This window comes from Saccharomycodes ludwigii, chromosome II (assembly GCF_020623625.1).
Source record: "Saccharomycodes ludwigii strain NBRC 1722 chromosome II, whole genome shotgun sequence".
In the NCBI taxonomy this organism is placed as follows: Eukaryota; Fungi; Ascomycota; class Saccharomycetes; order Saccharomycodales; family Saccharomycodaceae; genus Saccharomycodes; species Saccharomycodes ludwigii.
In genome coordinates, this window is record NC_060201.1 from 1,855,457 (window position 1) to 1,883,401 (window position 27,945).

Consider the following 27,945-nt stretch of genomic DNA (forward strand, 5'->3'; position numbering starts at 1 on the left):
GATAATCCAGTGGCTATTTTTTTTTTTTCTCTTTTTTCTTGTCTTTTATTTATTGCCTTTTAGTTCTTGCTGCAAAACGGCAAATTTTTGAAATGGTTCGTTCAAAGTGATGCAGATATAATATTTATTTTTGTAATATTAATTTTTCCTTATAGAAACGATCAGATTTATTAGCTATAATGGAAATATTGCTTTCAAATAATAAACATTATATGAAAAAAAAAAAAAAAAAAAAAAAAAAGGAAAAAGAATGACAATCACTTTACTCATTTTACAACATAACACAGATTACAAGTTCACATTTTAATGTAAAAATTCATTTTCTCTTCTTTTCTTTTCTCTTTGAGTTTTTACAGCTTTTACTGATTAACCGTTTATTGTCACGTGGAAGAACACATGTGTCAAACACTTTCGACAAACTTTGCCGAAACTCCCTCAGGTCCGTAATATTAACTATTATTATTTACAATGTATCGCTTTTTTTTTTTTCTTTTTTTCTTTTTCCTTTTATTTTATATTTTTTTCTCCCACTCTTCCTCCTATAAATACTCAACTTAGATCGTATTAATGTATTTTCCTGATTTCAACTTCTAGTTCAAAATTGTAGCCCAACTTCGTATTATTATTATTGTCACTTTTTTTCTTTTTTTTTAAACAAAGATCTCCCAAAATACTTAGCCAAAATACTCCACTTTAATATCTTATCATGCTATTTAGTTGTATACCAATCAATAGAACTGTATTCCATGCTATTTCTTCCACTACCAAGAGAAATGGCTTGATATATTCAAGGCGTTTTATTTCTAATACTAAACAGTTAATGAATAATGCAGCCAAAACTGAAGAAAATAGAACGCAGCAATTGGATCCACGTCATTTAGGTATTGCTCAAGAGGTGTATATTCCAACACAATGGTCTAATATGCCAAGCATTTTTCTACACCCAATTGTATATGCAAAAAGTATAGTTAGAAGAATTTACACCTTAGGTATGAATACTATCCAAGTTGCCCTATTTAGATACCAATCTGGCCTCAAACCAAACTTTGTTTTATGGAAGAATTCTGCTATTGAAACATATATTAATGTTAATAAAGCATTTGCTAAAAAAGACATAATGTCGATTAAACCATCTGTATCCATTTGGGTTGAAGAAACTTTAAAGGAACGAGCCAAACAACTACCTAAAAATGCTGTTTTGGATTGGGAATTAAAAAAATTTAATGAAGTTCCTAAATTAATTACTGTTCAGGCATTGATGATTCCGGGCAGACCATTAGAGTACTTGCAAATTGTCTATAAATTTAACACCAAGCAGAGACTGATCAAATTTAATAAGGAAAGCGGTAAAACTGATACTCTAGATAGAGACGTTATTGATTATACTGGGTTTTTAATTGATGCAAACACCAATGATGTTATTTTATTGGGCACCGTATTTGAGAGTAAACCTGACGCAAAACTGCCACAAAATAATGATAATGTTAATATAGCTATAAAGAACATGAAAATTAACGGTGACATTTACAGATTACCACAACCCATTGGAACAATGGATAGTAAGAAAAAATAAGAAATTTAAAAATCATACTACCAGCTCAAATATATTTCGGGTTTCCCATTTCTCCTCTTTGTATCATTTATTTTCATGTATATATGTGTATTTAATACATAAAATTAAAATTACCAATTCTATTTGAGCAAACTTTTTAAGTTCTATCACAAGCTAAAACTGTTACGAAACATACTTTAAACATATCTAAAAAATAAAAATAAATATACAACTAAAAAAATCTTTCAAAAAAAAAAAAAAAAAAAGGAGGAATGAGGAGGAAGAAATAATAATAATAATAATAATTTTTTTTTTTTTTTTTTTTTTTTTTTTTGAATAAAACCCAGCTTATGCCTAATTTATATTATCCATAACATTCACATAACCTCTACCAGTTCTGCGTCCCTTTCTGGAGGTACTAGATGCACTTCTCCTACCTGCATTCAAAGATATTAAATCATCCAATCCATTCGCAGTCTTACTAGACAAGCTAGTTGTAGAACTCAAAGGACTCAAACGCGGAGAAGCAACAGGCAGTTTCGTATTAGTTTCTTCAGACGAATCCCGTTTTGGATTATTTACAGTCAATAACTCACCAGTCAATGGATTACGGGGAGCAACCATTCCATGCGTTCTTTGAGTTGGACCACCTTCAACCGAACCAATACGGGGTTTGCTAGGTGGTACTGTCGATTTTTTCTTGATAATAGGTGGTGGTGGTGGTAAAGCAGGCTCGGTTAACTTAGCTTTTTCTTCTTCAGAGGCATTTTTATCAACCCATCTTTTCAACTTTTCGTCATAATAGAATGTATTTTTATGACCTAATTTAGCCTTGACTGACTTTTTAGCATTAGGATCTTTCTTTAACCAACCAAACCAACTGGCGCCTGCATCAGAATCTCCATTTTTATGATTTGCACCACTCATTTTCCCCTCCTGCTTTTTGCCACTTAAAGCTTTTTCTTCCTTAGCTTGTTTTTTCATACGTTCTCTTTCCTTCTCCTCTCTTTCCTTCTCTTCCTTCTCTTTCTCCTTCCGCATAATTTCTCTTTGTTTTTCAAGTTCATCACCATCATCATCATCATCATCAGATTCATCTTCAACTATATCGTCGTAATACTCATCAACGGGAAGTTTTGGAGTAAACGGTTTGAAGCTTGGGTTTTTAACAGCACGAATAACAGGATCAGAAAAGGTCGTGAAATTCTTGTGCGGTGAACCACCAGTACTTTTAACAGCCGGACTAAATCTAGAGGCATTGTTAGCATTATTTTCTGAAATAGATGACTGTGAATTGAGAGCATTGTTACCATTTTTACTGTCATTTTCTTTAGAGACCTCATCCTCATTTAATTTCTCCTCATGAATGTGTTCAGAATCGGTATCTACAGCTCCGGTAGTATAAACAGGCGTAGCCATTCTATAACCTTCCATTTCAAACATATTTACCTCTCCAGATAATATTTCTGTCTCTAAATTTTTAGTGGTACGACTAGTAGAACCAGTAGTATCTTTTTCAGTTAAAACAGAATTTGGATTGGTATATTTGTTTGTCCTTTGAGAAACCGATCTTCTTGATTTGACAGATGGCGCATAGGGATTAAGATCATTTTTTGACGTTGTAACTTGAACCGGATTTTTTGAAGGGTTTTTGTTGTTATTAACAAAAGTATTTGAATACACCGGAGTGGAAACAGTTTTACTATCAATTTCTGGCTTTTCACTCAAATTTTCAGGAATATTAACTTCCTTACTCTGCAAAATTTCCTCTAAACCACTTTCATCACCAACTATTGAAGTGGATGTCGATTCGCCAACCGGCAAAGTATCACACGCCCCCATATCTTTTTCTTCTTTAACAGCCGCAGTGTTTTCTTCAATATCTTGTCCCCTCATTATAATCTCCTGCTTTTTCGGATTACCATTTACATATAACTCGGCGTCATGTTTAACATCATTACGTTCTGCCGTATTATTTTCTGCAAGTGTTGCTACATTATTACTGGCAATGGGTGAAATTATAGTTGTAACATCATTCTGAGCTTTAGTAGAAATAATGTCTTCAGTTTCCTTTAAAGTAGATAAATCATTACTGGTATTTTCCTCCGTAATGGCAAAATCATTTATCTTTAGGTCAGTAGATGCAGAAAAAATCGGAGGCGGAATCAAACTTGGTGGTTCAATGTGCGACAAAGAAGAATTCATTGTTGGAGCATAATTTAAAGAAGGGGAACTTCCATTATTAGCTTCCTTAATCTTTGAAGGCGGTAAAATGTCAGTGGAAGATGTGTTTTCTTTATGGTATTTTAATGAAGGTGGCATATACGAAATTTCAGACGAAACAGAAGATTTTCTAGATGAAGTAATTGATCTAGGCTCAGATATTGTTTTAGGCTTGGGAAATTGAGTGGTAAAACTTTCAATTCTTTTAGGCTTTTGGCGTAACTCAGGTGTAGCTAAACCACTGTACAACTGATCTAAAGATGCAGTGGATTTATCACCTGCAATACTACGTTTTCTAAAACTCTTTTTGGAACCACTAATGGATGGAGGAGGAGCAATATGCGTAGCGGAAGAAAAAGCGTTTGGTGTATCAGTAATTGAGCTCATTATAATTTGATGATGTATATCTAAATTTGGCGAGCCTTCTGCATCATTTTTTGAACCTTGTGTAGCAGAACGTTTAACGACATTACGAGAAGGCGTGAAGCCTAATCCGCTTTCATTAGATGTTTTTCTCATATGTGATTTAGGTGAGCTGGAAGAATGGCTAATAAGCTCTCTTATCGGAGAGTTATGTGACTTAACTTTACTTAGCGGAGGTGAATGAGGAACATTGCTATTTTTGAATAAAGTCAAAGTATCCTTTGGAGTGTAAGCAGACATTGTTCCTGAAATTCCAATAGCAGATGTGTTGTTATCATTTAAATTCTTATACCTTGTTGGAAGCTCAGAATGACTTCTTTTTAATTGAGAAGTTGCTGATTGCACTTTATACATATTGTACATTTCAGAAGTCAAATCAACTGTAGAGGCATTTCTAGAAGCTGAAGGTGTAAAACTGTCAAACACTTTATGCTCATTGGCGGCACCATCAAGGGCTAAATCATCGTCACCACCGATAAATTTGTTAAAAGACTTATCCAAGTGGCCCCAAACGGTGCTCAACTTAGGCTTACCCAACCATCCACTGTTTGAAGTAGCAAGCCTAGCCTTCAAATCAACAAGACAAAAGTTATATTTAACAGCAATAGGAGTATTTTTTGGAATTTGTTTAAGCATAGAGTAAGCGGTATCCAAGTATTTTTGAGAAATATTTGGCAACTCAATATCCATCAGTAATGACGCATGTAATAGCTTTTGTGATAATAAAACTGGGAATCCACTGAATTTAGAGCCATTCACTGAAGGATTAAATACAAACTCATATATTTCAGATAATAAAACACTCTCAACAGAATTTGGGTAGCCTATGTTTTCGAAAACAACATTGGACTCTGGAACAATCTCTTGGTAAGACAATGGCACATCAGCAATAACAAAACAAATATGAGAAGCAATTATCAATCCATTTCTCAGTAAGAAAATACCAAAGTCAACCAAAAATTCTAATAATAATGGCGATAGCTTTTTCTCTATATTATCTGCAACTTTTGGAGAATTCGTCAAAACAGATGACAAAATAATATTCCAGTTATCCAACGCCCAGTGTGACTTTTCTGACGCATTATAAAATTCATCGATAACTCTCTTACTATTACCTACAAATACTTGGAAAATTAATCCTAACAAGTTGACGGAAAATGAAGCTTCATTTGAATTCCTATTAGACCCGCTTAAAAATAGTTCTTTTAGATAATTATCAACAACTTCGGACCAAGCATCTTTACCAATCAAACTACCAATAATCAAAGCCATGGCATAATCACCATTAGCTAATGCAATATTCAATGCACCTTGTTGATTACCAACTTGTAAATATTTTAAAATTTGGATTTGTTCCTTCGGTTCGATTTTTGATGCGTTAAATTTTTTATTTGTATTTGAAATATCGAAGTTTGAAGCCATAGAACTTCCCAAATGAGAACTCAATTCAGTACTATCGTATAAGATATTGGCAATATCGGATAGTTTAACATCATCGCTTAACTTAATTTTCAAAATTTTCCACAAACATAGTTCCAGTAGAGAATCTTCCTGACTGATTTTTTCAATAGCTGTATTTAACCACCTCTCAATATCTTTAAGTTTAGTCTTTTTTCTAACCAATGGACCAGGGAAATCATTGAAATAGGATGGGGTCTTGGAAATTTCTTTAGCACTAATAATATGAATTTCTGTTTGTTGATATATGTTATCAATGGGCTTTAAATAAACAACTTTCGAAGATTGGCCCCAATGGAAAATCGGAAATTGTCTACTTCTCAAAAATTCTGGATTTTTAATTGGTACGTCAATAACAGTATCCATTTGTGGTTGATCGGGAAAAGTACCAGTCTTATAGGACATAACATTTTGGGGTTTTTGTGGATAGCTATATATGTTCGGTTGCTGATGCTGTTGTTGATATTGCTCGTGTGGTTGAACAGTTGGCGCATATTTAGAAGCATAACCAGGTGCATTTGGTGCATAAGCACTAGAATGAGAACGTGCGTGTCTATTCATAGTAGTGGGTGACATAACCTGAGGTTGTTGAATATTATTCAACCCAGTAGTTTGCAGAGTGGGAGGAAACCCTCTTGGGGCGTTTAAAGAGGGGGAATATGGTGCATTATTGGACGTACCAGTACTATTTACATTCATACCATTGTTACCAAAAGATGTCGTTCTTGAATGGATATTAGGAACAACAATACCTTGTGGAGTAAAATTATTTAAAGGTGGTTGGGGAACCTCTTGAACCTGAGGTGCATACTTGCTATTTTTCCTACTAGAAACAGTGCTACCCGCTGAAACATTGCTAAAACCTCTAGATCTTGTATTTTGCTTTTGAGAAGTGGCATTAATATTAGTACTAGGAGCATACATATTAGTAACTTTGGGGGCGACATCACTATCGACAGAAGCTGATCTGCTCGTAGCATTTTTCCTTGCAGAAAGTTGCGGTGGCCCAGGAAATGAGAAGGAAGTATTATTCGACACATTGCTATACTTTCTTCTTTGTATGTTGGGGTTTGGCATGTAGGTACTACCAACCGGTGATTTCATACCGTTTGATGAGGCAACATCAAGCGGCAAGTTCGTGCGATCTGCATGCGACATGGATGCAACAATTCCTTGTTGCTGCTGTTGTGGTTCAGAGATTGGCGGATATACTGGTAAGTTATTAGCTGCACCAGCAGATTTCGGCATATTCCTACCAAGACTATTATTCAGTGATGGGGAATACGGATTGAATGGTACGTTGTTATTAATACTCGTGTTATTTCTCGAAGCTGATATTGGCGGAGACACCGACTTTAACGGCAATGTTGCATTAGGCTTATTGAATGGTTGAGATGGCACTACAATGGGCTTTGGTGAATTAACATTAATTGGCTTTGCAACAATTTGTTTCTTTGGTTTTATGACAGAAGCTATATCCATTGGAAAATCATATGCGTCAGTTTTGTGTTTTTCTTTTTCTAATTTTTGAACCAGTTCGTAATCATTGGGTTGAGGTTGAATTTCTGGAGGCATTTGATAAGAACTTCTATTATTGACAGTGGATGAGGAAACAATTGTAGGTCTAACTTGGAATGGGTTTGCTGGTGTTATTACAGAGGTACTTGATTTATTGCTACTATTATCAATAGCTGAATTCTGGGGAGCATATTTGCTAGTATTTATTTTGGTAAATGTCTGTGTAATAGATGATGACGCAGAAGGGAACCTCGAATGCTTAACTGTTACATTGGTATCAATCTGTTCTAAATTAGAGCCCATAGTAGATATTTGAGATTGGCCAATGTTGGTTTCTTCTTCATCAGATTCTAAATAACTATCATCGTCATCATTATCATCATTGCCAGTCTTGGCATTAATGATACTGGTTGAAATTTTATTATCCTTTTGTTTTTCATCATCTTCAGTGGTGCTTGACAGATCGTCGTCTAACAAATCATCATCATTTAAAAATGAAAAAGCGTTGGCGGCTGACATTTTATTAGAAGGGGCGGTAGTAGGCGCATTCTCTAAAATCGATACATTATTCTGACTAGGTGATTCTTGTTTTTTGACTTTTGACTCCGAATGAGAAAATTCACTGTCGGTTTGGTTATTTAATAAACCATTAGTTTGTGATTTCGCTGGTGATGTGGTACTGACAATTTCATTTTGACTTATTTCCACCTCCCAAGGCATTACTTCAGTCTGTACATTATCGACAAATAAATTAGATTCTTCATCAGTGTCTTTTTCTTGTCTTTTTTCAATAACTAGATCATCATGTTTGTTATTTTTTTCAATCTCTTCTTCATTCTCATTAGAAACATCTCTTTTTATGCTGGTAGCTTCTGAATCTAATGTATTATTTTTCTCCCACCACTTGAAGTCATCCTGGCTAGCAGCTGTGAATAAACTGTGATTGTCTTTATCATTGTCATTAATATATTTTTTATCCCTGTTTTCACTAGATGTAGCAGCCGCATTATCACCTAAGGCTGCAAATTCCCCCTCCTCAATAGTATGTGTAGCTTGAGGTTCAGTTAGACCTTCTTGAAATACTTGATTTTTAGTTGTACTTCCAGTATCTATTGGATCTTTTTTGATTTTCTGTTCAACTGGCTCCTTTTTTTCTACATTTAAGTTAAAATCTTCTTTTCCTCTTGTATCATTTTCGGAAAACACACCAACTACTTCTTTTTCTGCAGATTGTTGTTCTGGTACACTAGTTGGTTCTTTCTTTGCAGATTGTTGTTCTAGCGCACCGCCTATTTCTTTTTCTGCAGATTGTTGTTCTGGTACACTAGTTGGTTCTTTCTTTGCAGATTGTTGTTCTAGCGCACCGCCTATTTCTTTTTCTGCAGATTGTTGTTCTGGTAAACTAGTTGGTTCTTTCTCTGTAGGTTGTTGCTTTGGCAAGCTAACTGTTTCCTTTTCCACATTGGACTCAATACCAACTAATAAGGGGTCTTCTTTAACATCGTTTCCCCCCCCTTGAACCGGTATTAGTAAATTCTTTTGATCAGGATCATGTGTAATTTCCTCTTCTTTAATCTCTTCTTCCAATTCATGTTCAAAATTGGACAACTCCCTTTTGGTTTGTTCTATATTTTGTTCAAATCGGTTTTGCTTCTCTTTGTATTCCTCCTCTTCTTTAATTCCTCCTTCTAATTCCTGCTCAAAATTAGATAATTCCATTGCGGTTTGTTCTATATCTTGTTCAAAATGTTGCAGTTTTTGTTCGTTTTCAACTATTACATCATTTTTGTTGTCTGCCACAACAACAGTAGACGACAAATTTTTGTTTTCATTAATCGGCGATGATACTTCAATATCGTCATCCTCCAATAAAAGTTTGGCATCCTTAATCATTAACTCTGAATGATCTTTGGCTGATGTATTTCCATTGGTAGCAACTGATCCATCACCGGGCTGATTTTCCTTTTCTAACGAGTCAATTGATGCTGACATATCCGTATTAACAGTGTCATCTTTTTTAACATTTAAAGCAGAAGTTACTTCGGTAGATGTAGGAGAAATAGATTGATGTTCTGACAATTCAGAAGGGGTAGCATCAACATTATTAGACTGTTCAATTGATTCTACTTTGGAAGCAGCAGCAGCAGCAGCCTGTTTTTTTTGTTTTTGCTTTAACTTCTTTTTCTGGTTTTTTCTCTTTTTAGCCTCGGGACCCATCTTTAATGAAGTAAATGGAAAACTTTAAATTTTAAAGAATATATATTTATATATATATAAACTAAAAAATAATAATTTGAAAATATGCGTGGGCAAAATAGATAATTAAAAATTATTATATTCACTATTATTATTATTATTTGTTATGATTTTGATTATAATTATTTTGACGATTTATTGTATATTGAATACAAATATAAATATGACAATTCAAACAAATCCAACACTGGTCGAAAAGAAAAAAAAATATATATATATATATATATATATTTGATTTGATTAGATCTTGTACTCTAATCCTTTTCAGTTCCTGAATTAATGTAGTGAATAGAGAAAAATTGATTTATTAAATTGAGAAGTATATTTGCGAAAAACCAAAAAAAAAAAAATATATGAACAAAATAAAATTTTTTTCTTTTTTCTAAAGAAAAAAAAAGTACTTTTCTCGTCTTGAACGAAAATCTAATACTATTCCTTGAGTTACGAGCAAAATATACTTGCTATTTTCTTCCATTTTTGTGTTTTTATGTGTATTATTATTTCCCTTTTCGTCAAACTTTCTTTTCTAGGGTATTATATATTTCTGATCTGTATTATTTTGCACAGCTTGCCACTATTGTGCTAATATCTCAAGAAGGAGAACTGCAAGCAATATCGACAAAGAAGGAAAAAAAAAAAAAAAAAAAAGGGAGGGGGGACGGGGGGCGCAATGATGGATAAAAACCGACACCAAAAAAAAAAACTAAAGATAAATAAGTTTTCCGCGCATGTTTAAATATTACATTAGTTTTAACTACTATACCGAATGTTTCAAGGACAAAACAGTTCTTCGTTATATAATTTATTCTATTGCTATGCTTCTGTCAGAAGAAATCTTTTCTTAATTTATTGATCATACTGAACGAGATAAGTAGGATAAATTTATATAATTAAATATCAAGTGTTTCTCGAAGGGAGGACAGGAGACAAGGTTAATCGATTACCCAATTTAAAATTAAACTTCAATGTCAGAAAAACTATAATGATAATATATATATAAAGATTAGATCACGACTGTAGAAGTTGTGTTCTATAACACATATATCTCTCTAATGACCATAGAATAAATATTATAATACTGCCAACAAAAAAGAAAAAAAAAAGATATACTAGATAATATATCGATGCTGTTCATCATACAATACATTTTTGAGGCACAGAACTGTTAAAAATGTAGTTTTGATAGTTACAGGTTTTTTTTTTTTTTTTTTTTTTAAATTCCTGTGAAACAATTATTCTTCAAAGGGAATGCGATATGCGTCGATATCTAATGTTCATTAAGCTACTGATATTTCTAAGGTATTGAAAAAAAATTAACATCTTTTTTTCTTTTTTTCTTTTTTTCTTTTTCTTTTTTTCTTTTCTTTTTTTCTCGTTTTCCTTTTTACTTTTTTATGATGTCTACTAATTTAGGAAACTATCACATCTTTGACAACTTATCTTTTTGATTTTTATTTCCTGTGATTTCGAACGCAATTTTCCCCATCCGTACGTTTTTATAAACATTAACTCAATAGCGGCAACATATCACATTATTAAAAAAAAAAAAAAGAAAAAAATCCTGAGCAGTAATAATCAAACATGGGTCGCCGCGGTAAAGGTCCAAAAACCAATAATTCACATAAATTGTTACCTGAAAAAGAGAGATTTATTCAATGCTGTTCCGATATCACATTAGAATTAACCAGCTCATTAACCAAAGAGCAACAACAGGAAAAAGATATTAATTTAAACGGTTTAATCCAAAGATATTCTAAAAAATATAAACTAAAACAGCAACCAAGATTAACAGATATTATAAATTCTATTCCAGACCAATATAAAAAATATTTATTACCCAAATTAAAAGCCAAACCAGTTCGTACTGCAAGTGGTATTGCCGTGGTTGCAGTCATGTGCAAACCACACAGATGTCCACATATTGCTTACACGGGGAACATTTGTGTTTATTGCCCTGGTGGACCAGATTCTGATTTTGAATATTCAACTCAAAGTTATACGGGTTATGAGCCAACTTCAATGCGTGCCATTAGAGCTCGTTATGATCCATATGAACAGGCTCGTGGCAGAATAGAACAATTGAAACAATTGGGTCACAATATTGATAAAGTAGAATATATCATTATGGGCGGTACTTTTATGTCATTACCAAAATCTTATCGTGAAGATTTTGTTGTTAATTTACATAATGCCTTGAGTGGTTTTAATGGCACTAATTTGGAGGAAGCTATTCAGTATTCCCAAGAAAGTGTCACCAAGTGTGTTGGTATTACCATAGAAACAAGACCAGACTATTGTACACAAACACATTTGAATGATTTATTAGAGTATGGATGTACTAGATTGGAAATTGGGGTCCAGTCATTATATGAAGATGTTGCAAGAGATACCAATAGAGGACATACAGTTAAATCAGTGTGTGAAACTTTTGCTGTTGCTAAAGATGCGGGCTATAAAGTTGTCAGTCATATGATGCCCGATTTACCAAATGTTGGAATGGAAAGGGATATGGAACAATTTAAAGAATATTTTGAGAATCCAGATTTCAGAACAGATGGTTTAAAAATTTATCCTACTTTAGTTATCAGAGGTACTGGTCTATATGAGTTATGGAAAAACGGTATGTACAAGAGTTATAATGCCAATGCTTTGATTGACTTAGTTGCTCGTATTATGGCTTTAGTTCCACCATGGACAAGAATTTATCGTGTTCAAAGGGATATTCCAATGCCCTTAGTTACAAGTGGTGTAGATAACGGGAACTTAAGAGAATTAGCTCTAGCTCGAATGAAAGATTTTGGAACTTCTTGTAGAGATGTTAGGACTAGAGAAGTTGGCATTCAAGAAGTTCATCACAAAATCGCACCTGATCAAATAGAATTAGTTAGAAGAGATTACTATGCTAATGGTGGATGGGAAACTTTCTTGTCTTACGAGGACCCACAAAAGGACATCCTAATCGGACTATTGAGATTGAGAAAGGCATCCAAAAAATATACATATAGAAAAGAGTTCACTCAATGTAGGACTTCCATAGTTAGAGAATTACACGTGTATGGTTCTGTTGTTCCAGTTCATAACAGAGATCCACGTAAATTCCAGCATCAAGGGTTCGGTACATTATTAATGGAAGAAGCTGAAAGAATTGCCCGTGAGGAACATGGTAGTTCTAAAATATCTGTTATTTCAGGTGTTGGAGTTAGGAACTATTATGCAAAACTAGGCTATACCTTGGATGGTCCATACATGTCTAAAATAATATAACAGAATGCATGTGTAATTTTTTATTTGTTTAGTTTTTTATATAGTTATATTTTATTTACTTGTGTAACTTTTAACCCCATTTATTTAATAAGATTATTTATTTACTATTATTTAGTGAACTTATTCATTTGTTATTATTTAATAAGTATATTTGCATAGATTTTCCTTTTGTCAATGCTCTTTAAAGGAATTAAATAGTATAATTATTTTTTTGATAATAAACCGGAAGGAAAGAAGGAAAGAAAGAAAAAAAAAAAGAAAAAGAAAAAAAAAGAAAAAAAAAATGGCTAGCCTAATTTTTAATAATTCCCCTTATCAGCTTAAATAAAACCACCTAAAATCACCCCGTGGTTAGTTATTTCCTCATCGTTATAATTATTACATCTTCTTTTGTTCCAAGTTTATAATACATAAATATGTTTTTTGTTTATTTTTTTTTTGTATTAAAATTATACGAGATGGAATTATCGGGGTTTAAAAAGTGGCAATTAATTTTTTTTTTTTTTTTTTTTTTTTTTTTTTTTGACACCCCCAAATTATTACAATAATTATTAACAATAATAATATTTTCCAAATATATTTAAATAAAGAACTTCCATAAGAATTTTTTCGCTCTATCTTTTAAGTGCCCAATTAATCTGTGTTTTGTGTTACTTCTTCCAGTTTCCCTTCGATTTTACATATCTGTAAATCTATAGTGTTTTCAACTAATTACTGTAAACCAATTTTTCCCTCTCTCCCTTTGTCCACACTTCTCTATATTTGTTTCTTATACTCATTATCTCCTCCTTATTCTAAAGATCATATTGCCTTGTAATAAGTACGAAAATATTTCCCCAATGAATTTCACATACCTGCCTTTTTTACGATTATATAATAATTATATTTGTTTGGAGGGGATCAGTTAGTTATAATCTATCGGAAAAATTACAATAAATTACGAGACAGAATGATACTAGAAAAAATATGTTTTATGAGAAGGAATATCAATATATGCAATTCATAGAAAAACAATTGTTCAATTATTGAGTCCCAATCTGACACACAAGTGAGTAGTTAGACAAGAATTGTTTTTAAGATTAAAAAGTTTGTACTATAATATAACTGCAGGAAAGAATTACTATCTAATTGAATTGAATAACAATAATCTGACTATTGATACATTACGTATATAAAATACTGCATTCAACAGTGTTCATTAATAATACACTAACCTAAGTGAAATAAAAATGATATATTATATTTTTTTTTTTTTTTTTTTTAAATCATTTTTATCATTAAATACACATGAACAAAAATCAACAAAATAAAGCGAATAATTTGGTACAGTTCTCTCGCAATTAAACAACAAAATAAAATAAAATAAATAAGGAGGACACTGCCAAAATAATGAGTAAAAAATTTTTTTAAACCGTACAACATGAAAAAACCAAAGGAAATATATGTAACAATCAGTTGAACGAAAAAAAAAGCGGAAATGGTTATTTAATTTTCTCATAATTAATTTCATCCAAGATGGCCTTGGCACCACCAGCAACCAATTTTTTGGCTAATTTTTCTCCGCAATCCTTACATTTAGGGGCATAATCCTCATCACAATTAATTCTACACTCATGAAAAGCTTCGACATACTCCTTACCATCGCAACTGACAACACAACCTGCGATTTTCAATACCTGGCCATCGTAGTTGGTAGAAACACCCAATGGAACAGAACAACCTCCCTCTAAAGTTTTCATTAATGAGCGTTCGGCTAGACAACAGATCGTAGCATTTTTGTCGCAAATTTCATTCAAGATTTTTTTCATTCTGGCATCATTTTTTCTAATTTCAATGCCCAAAGCACCTTGCCCAACGGCGTGATACATCAATGGGGCTTCCAATATACAGGTGATACGAGACTCTAATTTCAAGCGGACCAAACCAGCAGTGGCTAAAATTATGCACTCATAATTTTGCACAACATCATCTTCAATACAGCCGTTATCTAACTTATTTAATCTGGTTTGGATATTACCTCTAACGCTTTTAAAAATCAATTTGGGATATTTTCTTCTCAATTGAGCAGTTCTTCTAATTGATGAAGTACCAACGACTGAACCATTAGGTAAATCGTCCAAGGTTTTGTAGGGTGAGTTCAGTTTCATAACAACACAATCGCTTGGGTCTTCACGTTTAGTGATACCACCTAACTCAAATAATTCAGGCAAATTAGTTGGCATATCTTTTAAGGAATGAACAATCAAATCCAATTCATTGCAGGCCAATTTATCTTCCAATTCTGCGGTCCACAATGCCTTCCCACCAAATGAATATAGTGGTTTTGTTTGAATAGTGTCGCCGTATGTTTGTAATGCCAAGACCAATGTTTTTATGTTGGGTAATTTTTGTTGGATCAAACTCTTAACATGCTCGGATTGAACAACTGCCAATTTTGATCTTCTACCACCAATGTGTACTTCTTTTTCTGAGGTCATGATTTTATTTGTTGTTCTTTTCTATATGTTTATCAAAATAAATAAATAAATAAATAGGGCTGGAGGATTTGTGAAAACGTACTATGTTATTTGTTGAACCTAATATTAAAAAGAAAAAAAAAATTAATGTAATAAATAAAAATAAATATGAAATGTATTTACAGTGGATTGTTTTGAATTTTTTTTCTTTTTTTTTTTTTTTTAGATGTATATTACTACTTCCTATGGTTGGAAAGATATAACAGTTCTTTTGGTTTTTAGTAACTGTTAAAACAATAAAGAGAAAATATATACAAAGTTGATTCAAACAAAAATAAAAATGAAAAAAAAAATCCTGTTGTGCGTTATAACAACTTTATTGGAAAATTCAGCTTTTATTTGATTTTGGTTTTTTGGATTTAATTTTAGAGTTTTAATTTAAAATACTCGAGGTTACTTTTATTGAATTAAAGATTTTTTAACAAATTATTTAAAAATATATCAATAACTTTCAAGAGCCTATAAATCAAGAAGAAAATAGGAGGGAGAGGAAGGGAAAAAAAAAAAAAAAAAAAAAAAAGAGAGGGAATAAAGATTAAAGAAATATATTTAGTAATTTATTTGGACTATTATCTAAAGAATAAAAAAAAAAAAAAATTTTTTTTAATTGTTTTTTCTTTTTTTTTTTTTCTTTTTTTTTTTTTTTTTTTTCTTTTCTTTTTTTATTTGGAATCACAGTAGTAAAAACTATTATATTGAAACTGCTATTTGATAAATTGCAGTTATCGTTACTGTTTTTTTTTCTTTTTTGAATCACCAGAATAAAATTGTACCATTTCTTTATCCAAACCGGCTTTATTTTTAAGAAATAAATAATAGTTCCTATTTGTCGTACGGTATTTTTAAGTTAAAACTAATATTAAATTTTTATTCGTCGATTGCTTTTTTTCCTCTTTTTTAGAGCTTTTGAAGAAAAAAATATAAAAAAAAATAATTAAAAAAAAAAAAAGAAATGTTTATTCTTTGCGGCATTTTATATTTTCATGGTCCTGATGCCGAGAACATATGGAGCACTTGGAACCTTTCAGCTTATTTTGATTACTTGCCAAAATTGACCACTTCCATTTTATTAGTTAGCAAAAACTTAAAATAAAATAATGGACATCCATCTTAAAGCACCTCATAATTAAGAATATTGTTATAACATGAATACTTTAATATCTACTTTACACATTAATACAATAACATTTTTAGTAGCAGAAAAATATTTTTTCTGCTAAGGCTTTTCCCTCTACATGTTCAAATATAAAATTCTAATTCTAAAATAGTACTAAATAACAATAGTTATTAGATTTTTGTCATTTTATTACAAGATAGTAAACAATATTAAAACTTTTTCGACTTGGATTGGCTCTTTCTTTGGTACGTATTCACTTTTATCTACACATATTTTTAATACTCAGGTAGAACTGCAGGCTTCATTATCTTACATTTATTTAACTCTTAAACCATTACGAGTCAAATGCTGAAGGTAAAAAAAAAAAAAAAACTTCTCCATGTGACAAGTAATCTAAGTTCCAGGCATATTAAAGAACTAAAAAAAAAAAAAAAAAATGAATAAAATACTTTTTAAAACAATTTAATAACATACTATTTACTACCTTTTACCTATATTTCAATTAGAAAAAAAAAAAAAAAAAAAAAATTCAAAAAAGAGAGTCCATTTAAACTAATCCTTCATCCACTGCATATATGCGCACAATTCTATATAGTACATAATTTATAGTGATTAATCTAATCTTTTCTCAAACACCCTAACCTCCTCAATATCGTGTACAATAGGACCTCTAAAAGTCAAAGATATCTTGCCACCCCAGTAATCAAGAATTTTTTCCCTTAAAACTACTTCAGGGAAGACAGTATGTTTCCAAATTAGAATATATTCATCATCTTGATGATGCATTGCAATTCTTAAATATTCCAAATATATGACTGAATAATATATACCAACGCCAGTCAACAAATGCCACCAAGCATGCATCTCTAATAAAGCTCCCATGGGTAAAAGTAGGTAACTTCTTCTAATATAAATCCAAGCAGAACAGAATTGGACATCTAAATTCCAGAAAAAAAATCCCAATAAGAAACTGGAAACACCAATAATGACACATTTTTTTAAATTAATCAATATAACAGGATCCTTAATATATTTAAATGTATAAACCGATGCACATACAATAATCGTCAAATTCAAGGCACCATAACAAATTTGATGAATGATTGGGTTCTTGTAAAATAAATAAGTGTAAGTCACAAGAACTGCAGATGAGGTAATGATAAATCCAACAATGACATCTTTCTTGATACCAATATTGCTAAATCTACTCCATAATATAGGTTCGGTTAAAATACTCCATGCTGGGACGCAAGTAGCATAAATCATGGGTAATTCATCTAGTAATTGATATTCATATTTTAAAGTCATATGGAATAACCAAGAACCAATTCCGACCAGTCCAAAACCTAAACCAATTAAAATGAACCTCCCTTCCAAATGGTATTGATATGCTCTTAATGTGATATACGTGGCCAAAAAACAATAAAATAAATTAGTTATAGTGTTGGAAAACTCTGCTAGATAAGGAGATATTACATAATTCTCCTCACACCAATCTATGGTAGATGTTACTGGACCCCATATATTATCTGCATTTTCTAGTGTCGATGCTTCTGGGTATTCCTTAATTCTAAAGAAATCTATTATGCCCCATAAAAAGGCCTTTGCATTCATATCTTGTGAGTGATTTTTCTTCCCTCCTTAGGACTCTTTGTGATGTGTGGATATGTTTCTTCAGAAAAAAGAGCAATTGTGTGATAGAAATATGATTCAAAAAAGAAGAAGGAAAATAAAAAAAAAGACGTTTAATAAAGGTATATTTTATTCTTTTTTTCTTTTCCTTTTTATATGTTTCTTTTTTTTTTTTTTTTTTTTTTACAATTTTATTTTTAATTCTTAAAGGGGAAAAAAAAATAAAATGTAAAAATACAAAAATAAAAACAATCCCCCCCCCACCCCCAAATCTTGAATATTTTTAATTCAGATCACAAATACTTCTTATAGTAATAAAAAGAAAGTATCCATAAATGAGGGAAAAAAAAAAATAACCATTTTCAGTAAAATAAGATTACCTAAATTAAATTACGATGATAGTCATTGTTAATAATGCAAAAATAAAAATAAAGTGCCGGTATTTTATTATGGTTTATTCGTTCATTAATTAGTTTGCTCGTTCATTTGCTCATTTAGTAACTCGTACATTAATTTTAATGTTATATCTGATTCTTTTTTTTTTTCTTTGAAGTTAAATTAAAACGCTTCTACCCCTTTTTTTTTTTTTTTTTTTTTTCACTTTTCACACTTTGAAATTATAAAAATGCATATGTTTTCACAAAGATAAAGGATTAAAAAAACCGATAAAAATTATAGTGATTTGTTATAACTGACGGTATGAAAATGAGCACCTGAAGTTCCTGAACCCGCGCCTCTTTATATGCCCTTTTTTTTTTTTTGATATTTTTTTTTTTCCTACGCCTCACTCAAATACGCCCTTCAAAACAAAAAAAAAAAAAATATATATATATCTGTATATTAAGCTTGTAGTCCGAAGTACCACTAGTCCATAAGGTTAGTGTCTATTGTTTGGTGATTTAGGATGTCAACGGAACGTAGCGAGATAAAATAAAGAAAAGAAAAGAAAAGAAAAGAAAAGAAAAAAAGGAATTGACCAGTTTTATTTTATTTTATTTTATTTTATTTTATTTTATTTTATTTTACGTAATTTTTTTTTTTTTTTTTTTTTTTTTCTTTTTGCCACATGGTTAAAAATTGTTTCTAAAAATAGAACTTATCAGCAAGTAAATGGTTACTTTACACATGTTTTTATCATTTGAGCTACTTCTTCGATTTTTTAAATAATATTGAAGAAAAGATGGAAAAACAAGAAAATCATATATATAAATACTTTAAAATGAAATATTTTTTAAAAAAAAATAATTATATTATTACCATGCTTTGCTTTCCAACCAAATCCATAAGCAAAATTAATAATAATGATTCGGTTGCTGACATTACTAATTCTTGATTTATGTCTTTTTAATCTTCGAAAGCTGAAAGAGGAAATGTGTCTATTATTATTATTCTTATTATAATTACCACATGCTATTTACATTGATCCTTTCAATTAAAACTTCATAATGCCATTTATTATGTTACATAAAAAACCGTTTATAATTATTTCTCCCACACCATTGGGTTTTTAAAAACATAATTCTTCTTGTACTTTCTTTGGCTTCAAAAACCTAACCAACAAGAACAAAACTTTTAAATAACATAAAAACACGAAAAAGCAAGAACTTAAGCATTTATTTATCATTTGATAGAAATTTTTTTCTGTTTGACCATTTTTCTTCCTCTTTTTCTTTTTCTTTTTCTTTTTCATTTTTTTTTTTTTTTCCTTTTTTGGTATCTTAATTTTTTTTTGCCTTCATTTTTCGTTTCCCAGTTTTCCGTTACTCATCCATTTTCATTCTCCTTTTTTTTTTTTTTTTTTTTTCTTAGGAAAGAATCAAAAAAATATTAATAATTTGTTCATTTTTTTTTTTTTGATTTGGTTCGTACTTTGATTTTTATAAAGTACCCCAATATATTGACAGTTCATAAAAAAGTCTAATCTTTTTGTTCAACAACCAAGCATTTATTTGTGCATCAACGACTATACGCTAAACGTTGCTCAAGAAAAGAAGAATTATAATCGGTCGATCCTTTTTTCCCCCCCCCCCTCTTCTTTCCGTCATCACACCATCTCTCCTTCAAAATACAGTATATCTGAAATCAACTCAGTAGAATAACATAACTGAAAATGGGCAGAAGAAAGATTGATATACTTCCAATAACAGAAGAAAGGAATAGAACGGTTACCTTTATTAAACGTAAAGCTGGCTTATTTAAAAAAGCACATGAATTAAGTGTACTTTGCCAAGTTGATGTTGCAGTTTTAATTTTGGGTTCAAACAATACTTTTTATGAATATTCTTCAGTGGATTTAAATGATCTAATTAGACATTACCAGACTGATAATAATATAGATCATGATTACAAAGATCCTAGTTATTATGGTGCCGAGTTTACAAAAAAGCCCTATGTAGAAATTAATACAAATACAAATAAAAGAAGAAGAAATCATACTAGTACCAACAACTCTGTTATTATAGATGAAGATCATATTAATAGTAACAACAACATAACAGATGATGTCGATAATAAAAGTACAGGGCATAAAAGATCAAAAAGTGAAAATGAACTAAACAAAATTGGTGGCAATAAACTCAGGAAAAAGAAAAATTCATTTACTCAAATGAATACTAACGTTAATTTAATAAGAAACGAAGAAATGCATTCACAGGAAGAAGGGAATATCGGTAAACCAAAGAAAAATGTTGCCACTTCTAATGCCACAGTCAAATCAACACGGAATCACAAAAAAGCAAATAGCATATCTACAGTCAAGACACCTTTATCTGCTTCTGCCAGCACTGTTAAATTTAATGCTTCTCATTTTACAAATCCTTTACAAACTCAAGTACAAAAACAATTTCAATTTTTTGCCAATAATATTCAAAACCAACAATCTAATGTACGACAATTATCAAGTCCATCCGTGTCAAGCCCATCAAATTTAAACTTTAAAAGTACAGCGAACGATGCCACTAAATCTGCTACAAAACCATTTTACTTTCCTCCTTTATCCAAAATTTCTAAAAGAAACTCTGATAGAGATTTATTATCAAATAATATAAATGATCCCATTCAAATGAGATCAAGTTCAACAAACAATCTAACACATATGCATAATACTAATATTAAAACATATAGTACTACTAATAATGGTAATGTTAACAGTAGCAGTAACAAAAACAATAATATTAATGACACTAATACTACTAATACCAATACCAATACCAATACCAATACCAATACCAATACCAATACCAATACCAATAATACCAACAATACCAACAACAATAATAATAATAATAGTAATAATAATAATAATAATAATAATAATAATAATAATAATAATAATAATGATCATAATCATAATGATAATAATAATGATAATGATAATAATAATAATGATAATAATAATAATAATGATAATGACAATAATAAAAATAATAACAGTAATAAAAATAACAACAACAATAGACATTCTTCTCTGAATCGTCCGATACTACGGGTGGAAATTCCAAAAACAGGTCACGATTTAGGTTCTAACTCCACACCAGGTACACCAGTAGCTAGCGGTACAAATTGTGCTGGCTCCAATAATTTTCAAAATAATACTATTAATACTACAAATGTAAGGACTGTAAATAATAGTACAAATAATAGTAATAGTGTAAATAACAATACTGGTAATAATGCTATTGGGCACAACGACAAACCAAATGCTGCTATGGATCCGAATGACTCCCTTTCACTAAAATTTCAATCACTACGCCCTCCCAATGAAGGTGATGGTAATAATATCAATAATAATAAAACGCCCATGTCTGCATTTCCAAGCCCTTTAATAATAGAAAAAAACAAATATCCATTACCTCTGAACAATTCAAATTTGACGTCAGCTGTGAGTGTTTCTAATTTTATGCCACAGTCTCAGTTTGGCCAACAATTTTATCAATCATCTAATATTAATACTACTGCCAATAATCATAACAACAACAACATTAACCACAGCAATAACAGCAATGGCATAGGCAACGCAAATGGAAATTTGAACTCTGCTATGGCTACATCTCCAACCATTCAACAGTATTTTGCTACTCCTTTACAACCTACACCATTGATAGGCAGTATTTTCCAACAGCAGCAAGCCCCTTTTCAACCAAGTCGAAATAATAATAATACTTCATCTGTACAAAACATAGGAAACAAATCTCAAAATTCTACGATTTATCAGCATGGACAACAATCACTGAATAACATAAACAGTTATTTTTCACAACAAAAAGTGAACTACAATAGTGGCCTTGATACCAATACTTCCAACACCAATGATGATACACATATTTATGGTAATAGAGATAACAGAAGCAACAACAATAACGGAAACACCAATGTAGATAACATCGGAGTAAACTTAGAAAGATACCCCTCTATTACTCCAAGAAAATACGTTAATCCAAATGTGTCCGGCAATGAATTATCCGTATTTTCACCTAATATTAGTTACATGTTTCATGACTGGTCAGCAGCTAACGCCAATAGTAACAATCCAAACAACAATAGTAACAAAATTCTCCCTGTAATTAGTGATAATATTGACCCCGACAATATCGATGCTACTACTTCTAATACTGATAAAATCGAGACGGTGGAAAAAAGTGATAACAACCCTACCGCATTTTTGAACAATGGTTCGGTAACACCAACATCAACAATGCCAGGACGATTAGTAAATACTTTTCATTCAAGCATGTTTTCCTCACCTAATATTTTAAAAGTTGATACTAAGATTCAAGATACTGATGTAAATGATGAGGGACCAGATAGTGCCAAGCATGATGGAACTCACACTAGGATGGGCTTTAATGCAGGGCCTAACAAAAACAGACAATAATAATTTAATTTTTAAAATTATTAAGAATAATGAGAAATCAAAAATTAGAAAGGGGAATGAGAAAGGTAAAGGGAGGAACAGTTATACGTATTTTTATACTAGTTTGTTTACCTTTTCATTTAATTCTGTTTATCTAAAAGTATTATTTTGTGTTTCGTGTTTTTTTTTTTTTTTTTTTTTTTTTTTTTTTTTTTTTTTTTCCTTTTTTATTTCTTTAAGTTTTATCCATTTTTATTAATATATATTGTCTCTATTTTTGTTTCTTGTTTAATAAACTTATACTAAGTAACTCAGCCTATTTATCGAGCTCTTTCCGTATTTTAAAAGACATCTTTATCTAATTACAGCCAAAAAGAAAAAAAAAAAAAGTTGCACGTAATATTTAAATTCGGTTTAGACACTTTACTATATAAGCTGATTACGATCTTTGGGCGAAGTTTTTGCCGCTATATAAGCGAATATTATATTTTTTTTTTAAAAAAAAACAGAGTTGTGACAAAATTTATAAATCCGTACATTAAAAGTTGAAATTGAAATGAATTTCTTAAATTTATTTTTGCACAAAAAAAAAATACATACATGACAAAAGGCAACATACAGCTAAAAAAATCAATCGTACTGGCAGCCATATTAAGTGGGCCCAAATTATTTGTAAAAAAAAAAAAAAAAAAAAAAGGTAAGTCGAATGCTTATTTACATAATATTTTCTTTTTTTTTTTTTTTTTAAATTTTAGATTTAGTGAAATTTGTAGTATACTGTCGTTGTTTAGAAAAAATTTATCTTTGATGTGAGGTACAAAGACAAATTTGTGTAAAATCTATCTCTTGAATGCGCGCAAAACACGGGGATGGGTGGACAGAAAGTTATCGTTTCCCTCAAAGTTTTGTTTTTATCTAGGCAGACATTTTTTTTTTTTTTTTATTTACTGAGACACTTCCTAAATAAATTTTTTTTTTCTAACTAGCCACTATTAAAAATTTTTTTTCCCTTTTGTTCGTGTTATTATTCTTCAAGGTCACTTAATACTAATACTATTTCCGTGTTATGTTTTCAAAGTATCTTTTCAGATTTTCTTCGAAACAATTCAGTTTTATCATATATCCTTTTTTTCAGTTTTTTTTTTTCTTTTTTTTTTTTTTTTTTTTTTTAATTATTTCTTTTTTTCCATTTCATTTTCACTTCAAATTAGTGCTGAATTTACTTAGACGCATAGTTTTATAATATACCACTTAAAATAATTAATTAGTACATAAACTTATCTTTTTCACCTCTGCATTTTTTATACTTATCAAAAGATACAATAAAACATACTAAAGAGAAACACCCAAGATGAAGGTATGTTACGTGACACCTACAAAAGCGAAACAGCTAGTGATTTTTGAGAAAACAAGATAATTGGAGAGCCTTATATCAGGAATGTTTTTTTACTTTTTTTTTTTTTTTTTTTCTTTTTTATCTTTACATATTGTTGAATGGAGGTCAGGAGGCGTTATAACTTGCAGTATCAAAAAAAAAAAGATTAAGAACCAACTGAATCATTTTGAAAATCAACAAAAGAAAATCTTTTTTGCTATTTTAGATGTAATGTATCGATTAAGTAATGTCGAAGAAAAGATAGCTAGATCAAGGTTTAAACAACCCTTGTATGTGTGCCTATGCAATTGGGAGTTTAAAAATATTCATTCGATTCCTAGAAATAAGAGAAGAATTTTCCTTATGATAAAAAAAAAAATGTAGATTTGCTTTCTTTTTTTTTTTTACATGGTATTCGTTTATAAATAATCATTTTTAAAGAAGCAAAGCTGATCTATTTGGGAAATATACATTATATATTGTGTACCAAGTTTTACACTTTTCGATATTGACATGAGGAACTATGGTGGATGCACCATATATTAGCAACAAGTTTTTAGAGATAGCCGATGTTTTCCAAATATTTTCCGTTTTAAATCCTAGTTAGACATTCAAATGGACTTTTTACTAACAATTTGTTTAATATGTTTTTGATTTTTAAGAATTTAAAATAAAAACAAAACCATAACATTAATATACAGTTGAACATTTCTTACCCAATTAACGGTTCCCAAAAGGTTGTCGACATTGATGATGAACATCGTATCCGTGTTTTCTACGACAAGCGTGTTGGCCAAGAAGTTGAAGGTGAACACGTTGGCGAAGAATTCAAAGGTTACGTCTTTAAGATTTCTGGTGGTAACGACAAACAAGGTTTCCCAATGAAACAAGGTGTTTTGTTGCCACACAGAGTTAAATTGTTGATGGGCAAGAACGTCTCTTGTTACAGACCAAGAAGAGCTGGTGAAAGAAAGAGAAAATCTGTTAGAGGTGCTATTGTTGGCCCAGATTTGGCTGTTTTGTCTTTGGTCATCATCAAACGTGGTGAACAAGAATTGGAAGGTGTTACTGATACTGTTGTTCCAAAGAGATTAGGTCCAAAGAGAGCTAACAACATCAGAAAATTCTTTGGTTTGACCAAGGAAGATGATGTCCGTGATTATGTTATTAAGAGAGAGATCACTAAGGGTGAAAAAACATACACCAAGGCTCCAAAGATCCAAAGATTGGTTACTCCTCAAAGATTGCAAAGAAAGAGACACCAAAAGGCTTTGAAGATCAAGAACGCTCAAGCTCAACGTGAAGCTGCCGCTGAATATGCTCAATTGTTGGCTAAGAGATTGTCTGAAAGAAAGCATGAAAAAGCTGAAATTAGAAAGAGAAGAGCTTCTTCTTTGAGAGCTTAAATTATATAAACCTTCCATAGTTTTTGTCTGGTTATAATAATACTTTTATTTTTTAGTTTTATGTGTAATTTTCTTAATCTTTTTTCTTCAAATATTTATTCAAAAAGTTAAAGTAAAAGAAAAGAAATAGGAATATAACACCTTTATATTATCTGTGCTAGTGTTTTTGGTTTTAAAGATAATTTTTCTTTATTTCTCACTTTTTACTTTGTTATTTTTCTTATGGAGTTGAAACTTTTATGTAGGAATAGATAACGATGTAATAATGTGGATGTACATATTGGTTAGCGAATTTGCCTAAATTACAAGCATGATAAGATAAATAATTACGAGTAGCAAAATAAGATAACAAATATTGATAATAAAAATAGTAAATAGAGCAGATCTCATTGTCGATAAACATTTTATAAAGTTTTGGAAAAATGAAATACATATACCACGATCACTTATTATCATATATTTGCAAGGTACAGGGTACAAGATATACAAAAATACATCAGGGAAAACAAAAAGGCTTCTACTGCCAAATATTTTTTTTTTAAATTTATGAAGCATAATACCAAAATTATTTACCGAGCTACAAATTTTTTTTTTTTTTTTTTACCTCAAAGTAACAATTTCTTCGGCACTAGTTGGATGAATAGCGACACAAGAGTCGAAGTCTTCCTTTGTGGCACCCATTTTAATCGCGACGCCAAACCCCTGTAATATTTCAGCAGAATTGTCACCAACCAAATGCAAACCAACAACCTTTTCCTCTGGACCGGTACAAACTAATTTGTAACTAGTTGGCGATTTATGTTCTAACATGGCATAATACATAGCAGTGAACTTGGAAGTATAAACCTTAACATTTGCTTTACCATATTTTTCAATGGCTTGTTTTTCAGTTAAACCAATGGAGCCAGCTTCTGGATGGGAAAAAACAGCACTTGGGACATTGGTAAAGTCTTGTTTTTGGTCCTTATATATACTTGGACCAAATAGCCTATTAGCTAATTTTCTTCCTGTGGCAATTGCAACAGGGGTTAATTCAACTTTGCCAACCACGTCTCCCAGCGAATAGATATTTGAAACGTTCGTTCTTTGATACTCATCAACAACAATTTGTTCTTTTTCGTTCAGTTTAACACCCACGTTTTCCAAACCTATGCCTAATAAAGACCTGCGACCTATAGTCCAAATAATATCATCAACTTCGGAGATAACAGTGCCATCGTTCAATGTGATAGTTAATTTTCCACCATCACCATTTTTTTCCACTTTAGAAACTTGGCTTTTTTTGTGGATATCAATACCTTCGCTCACATAATAATCAGTAATGGTATTTTGAATAATGTCATCGAATTTACGTAATAAAGTTTCACCTCTAATAACTAAATGAGTTTCAGAACCCAAGCCGTTGAAAACACCAGCCAATTCAACACCAATGTAACCCGCACCAACAACAACAACTTTTTTTGGTTGCGTTTTCATTTGGAAAAAACCATCAGAATCAGTACCCAATTCATAACCTGGAATATTTGTTGGATAAATCGGTTTACCACCAGTTGCTATCAAAATTTTATCAGCAGTATAGATATCAACGTCACCGGTATCACTCTTTGTGACTTCGACTTGACCATCCTTGTTAAATCTAGCCCAGCCAAAAACATAATCGACACCTTCTTTAGTCAAATTTCTTTCGTAAATGCCATTCAATCTCTTGACATAAGCATCTCTTTTTTCTTTGAAATATTCCCAATTAAAGGTCAAATTTTCTTTAGTTAGTTTAGGTTCGACATTTTGGTACAATCCATACTCATTGGCATGTGTAATTCTAGTAGCCAAATCAGAAGCATACCACATAACCTTTTTAGGGACACAACCAACATTAACACAGGTTCCACCCATGGCTTTACCTTCAATTAATAAAGTTTTGGCACCATACGAAGCGGCTCTTCTACTAGAGGCCACACCACCACTACCACCACCAATTACTAAATATTCATAGTGGGCCTTTACGTTTTTGGTAGGTTTATTGATATCTTTGATATGCATCTTGGTTGTTGATCCTATCTGGTTATAAATTATAGATTTGTTTGTAAATGTTCTTGTAGCTGACTTTCTAAAAATTATTCTTTTAATTAAGTTATTATAAACTAGATTAGTCGGCTTTATATACATTTGTTTCTAATTTTTTTTTTTTTTTTTCTCTTTTTTTTTTTTACAAATTTAACTAAAAACTTTAGGAGTATAAACTAAGTGGCTATAAAAACAAGCAATAAAATTGCTATTAATAAGCTAGATACGACAGTCCCTATAAGGAAATAATAGAGATTAAAATATGGGACAGTATTTTAATTTGAACTCG

General features: G+C 31.0%; 8 protein-coding genes across 8 annotated transcripts; 4 read left to right on the forward strand and 4 right to left on the reverse strand.

Annotated features, from left to right (window-relative positions):
- Positions 1-706: 706 nt before the first annotated feature.
- Positions 707-1,573, forward strand: MBA1 (Mba1p; the record flags this gene model as incomplete). The annotated part of the gene is made up of 1 exon (XM_046080799.1): positions 707-1,573. One exon carries the CDS (start codon positions 707-709, stop codon positions 1,571-1,573), a length of 867 nt encoding a protein of 288 aa, XP_045936144.1.
- Positions 1,574-1,906: 333 nt separating this feature from the next.
- SEC16 (COPII coat assembly protein SEC16) lies at positions 1,907-9,391 on the reverse strand (the record flags this gene model as incomplete). The annotated part of the gene is made up of 1 exon (XM_046080798.1): positions 1,907-9,391. One exon carries the CDS (start codon positions 9,389-9,391, stop codon positions 1,907-1,909), a length of 7,485 nt encoding a protein of 2,494 aa, XP_045936145.1.
- Positions 9,392-11,011: 1,620 nt separating this feature from the next.
- On the forward strand, positions 11,012-12,694 carry ELP3 (Elongator subunit ELP3; the record flags this gene model as incomplete). Its single annotated transcript, XM_046080797.1, has 1 exon — positions 11,012-12,694. The coding sequence occupies one exon, from the start codon at positions 11,012-11,014 to the stop codon at positions 12,692-12,694; it is 1,683 nt and encodes a 560-aa protein (XP_045936146.1).
- A 1,481-nt stretch (positions 12,695-14,175) lies between these two features.
- On the reverse strand, positions 14,176-15,171 carry HEM3 (hydroxymethylbilane synthase; the record flags this gene model as incomplete). Its single annotated transcript, XM_046080796.1, has 1 exon — positions 14,176-15,171. One exon carries the CDS (start codon positions 15,169-15,171, stop codon positions 14,176-14,178), a length of 996 nt encoding a protein of 331 aa, XP_045936147.1.
- A 1,768-nt stretch (positions 15,172-16,939) lies between these two features.
- Positions 16,940-17,941, reverse strand: YDC1 (alkaline dihydroceramidase; the record flags this gene model as incomplete). Its single annotated transcript, XM_046080795.1, has 1 exon — positions 16,940-17,941. The coding sequence occupies one exon, from the start codon at positions 17,939-17,941 to the stop codon at positions 16,940-16,942; it is 1,002 nt and encodes a 333-aa protein (XP_045936148.1).
- Positions 17,942-20,069: 2,128 nt separating this feature from the next.
- Positions 20,070-22,832, forward strand: RLM1 (Rlm1p; the record flags this gene model as incomplete). The annotated part of the gene is made up of 1 exon (XM_046080794.1): positions 20,070-22,832. The coding sequence occupies one exon, from the start codon at positions 20,070-20,072 to the stop codon at positions 22,830-22,832; it is 2,763 nt and encodes a 920-aa protein (XP_045936149.1).
- A 2,053-nt stretch (positions 22,833-24,885) lies between these two features.
- Positions 24,886-25,592, forward strand: RPS6A (40S ribosomal protein eS6; the record flags this gene model as incomplete). The annotated part of the gene is made up of 1 exon (XM_046080793.1): positions 24,886-25,592. The coding sequence occupies exon 1, from the start codon at positions 24,888-24,890 to the stop codon at positions 25,590-25,592; it is 705 nt and encodes a 234-aa protein (XP_045936150.1). The 5' UTR covers positions 24,886-24,887.
- A 600-nt stretch (positions 25,593-26,192) lies between these two features.
- On the reverse strand, positions 26,193-27,632 carry GLR1 (glutathione-disulfide reductase GLR1; the record flags this gene model as incomplete). Its single annotated transcript, XM_046080792.1, has 1 exon — positions 26,193-27,632. The coding sequence occupies one exon, from the start codon at positions 27,630-27,632 to the stop codon at positions 26,193-26,195; it is 1,440 nt and encodes a 479-aa protein (XP_045936151.1).
- Between the last annotated feature and the right edge of the window lie 313 nt (positions 27,633-27,945).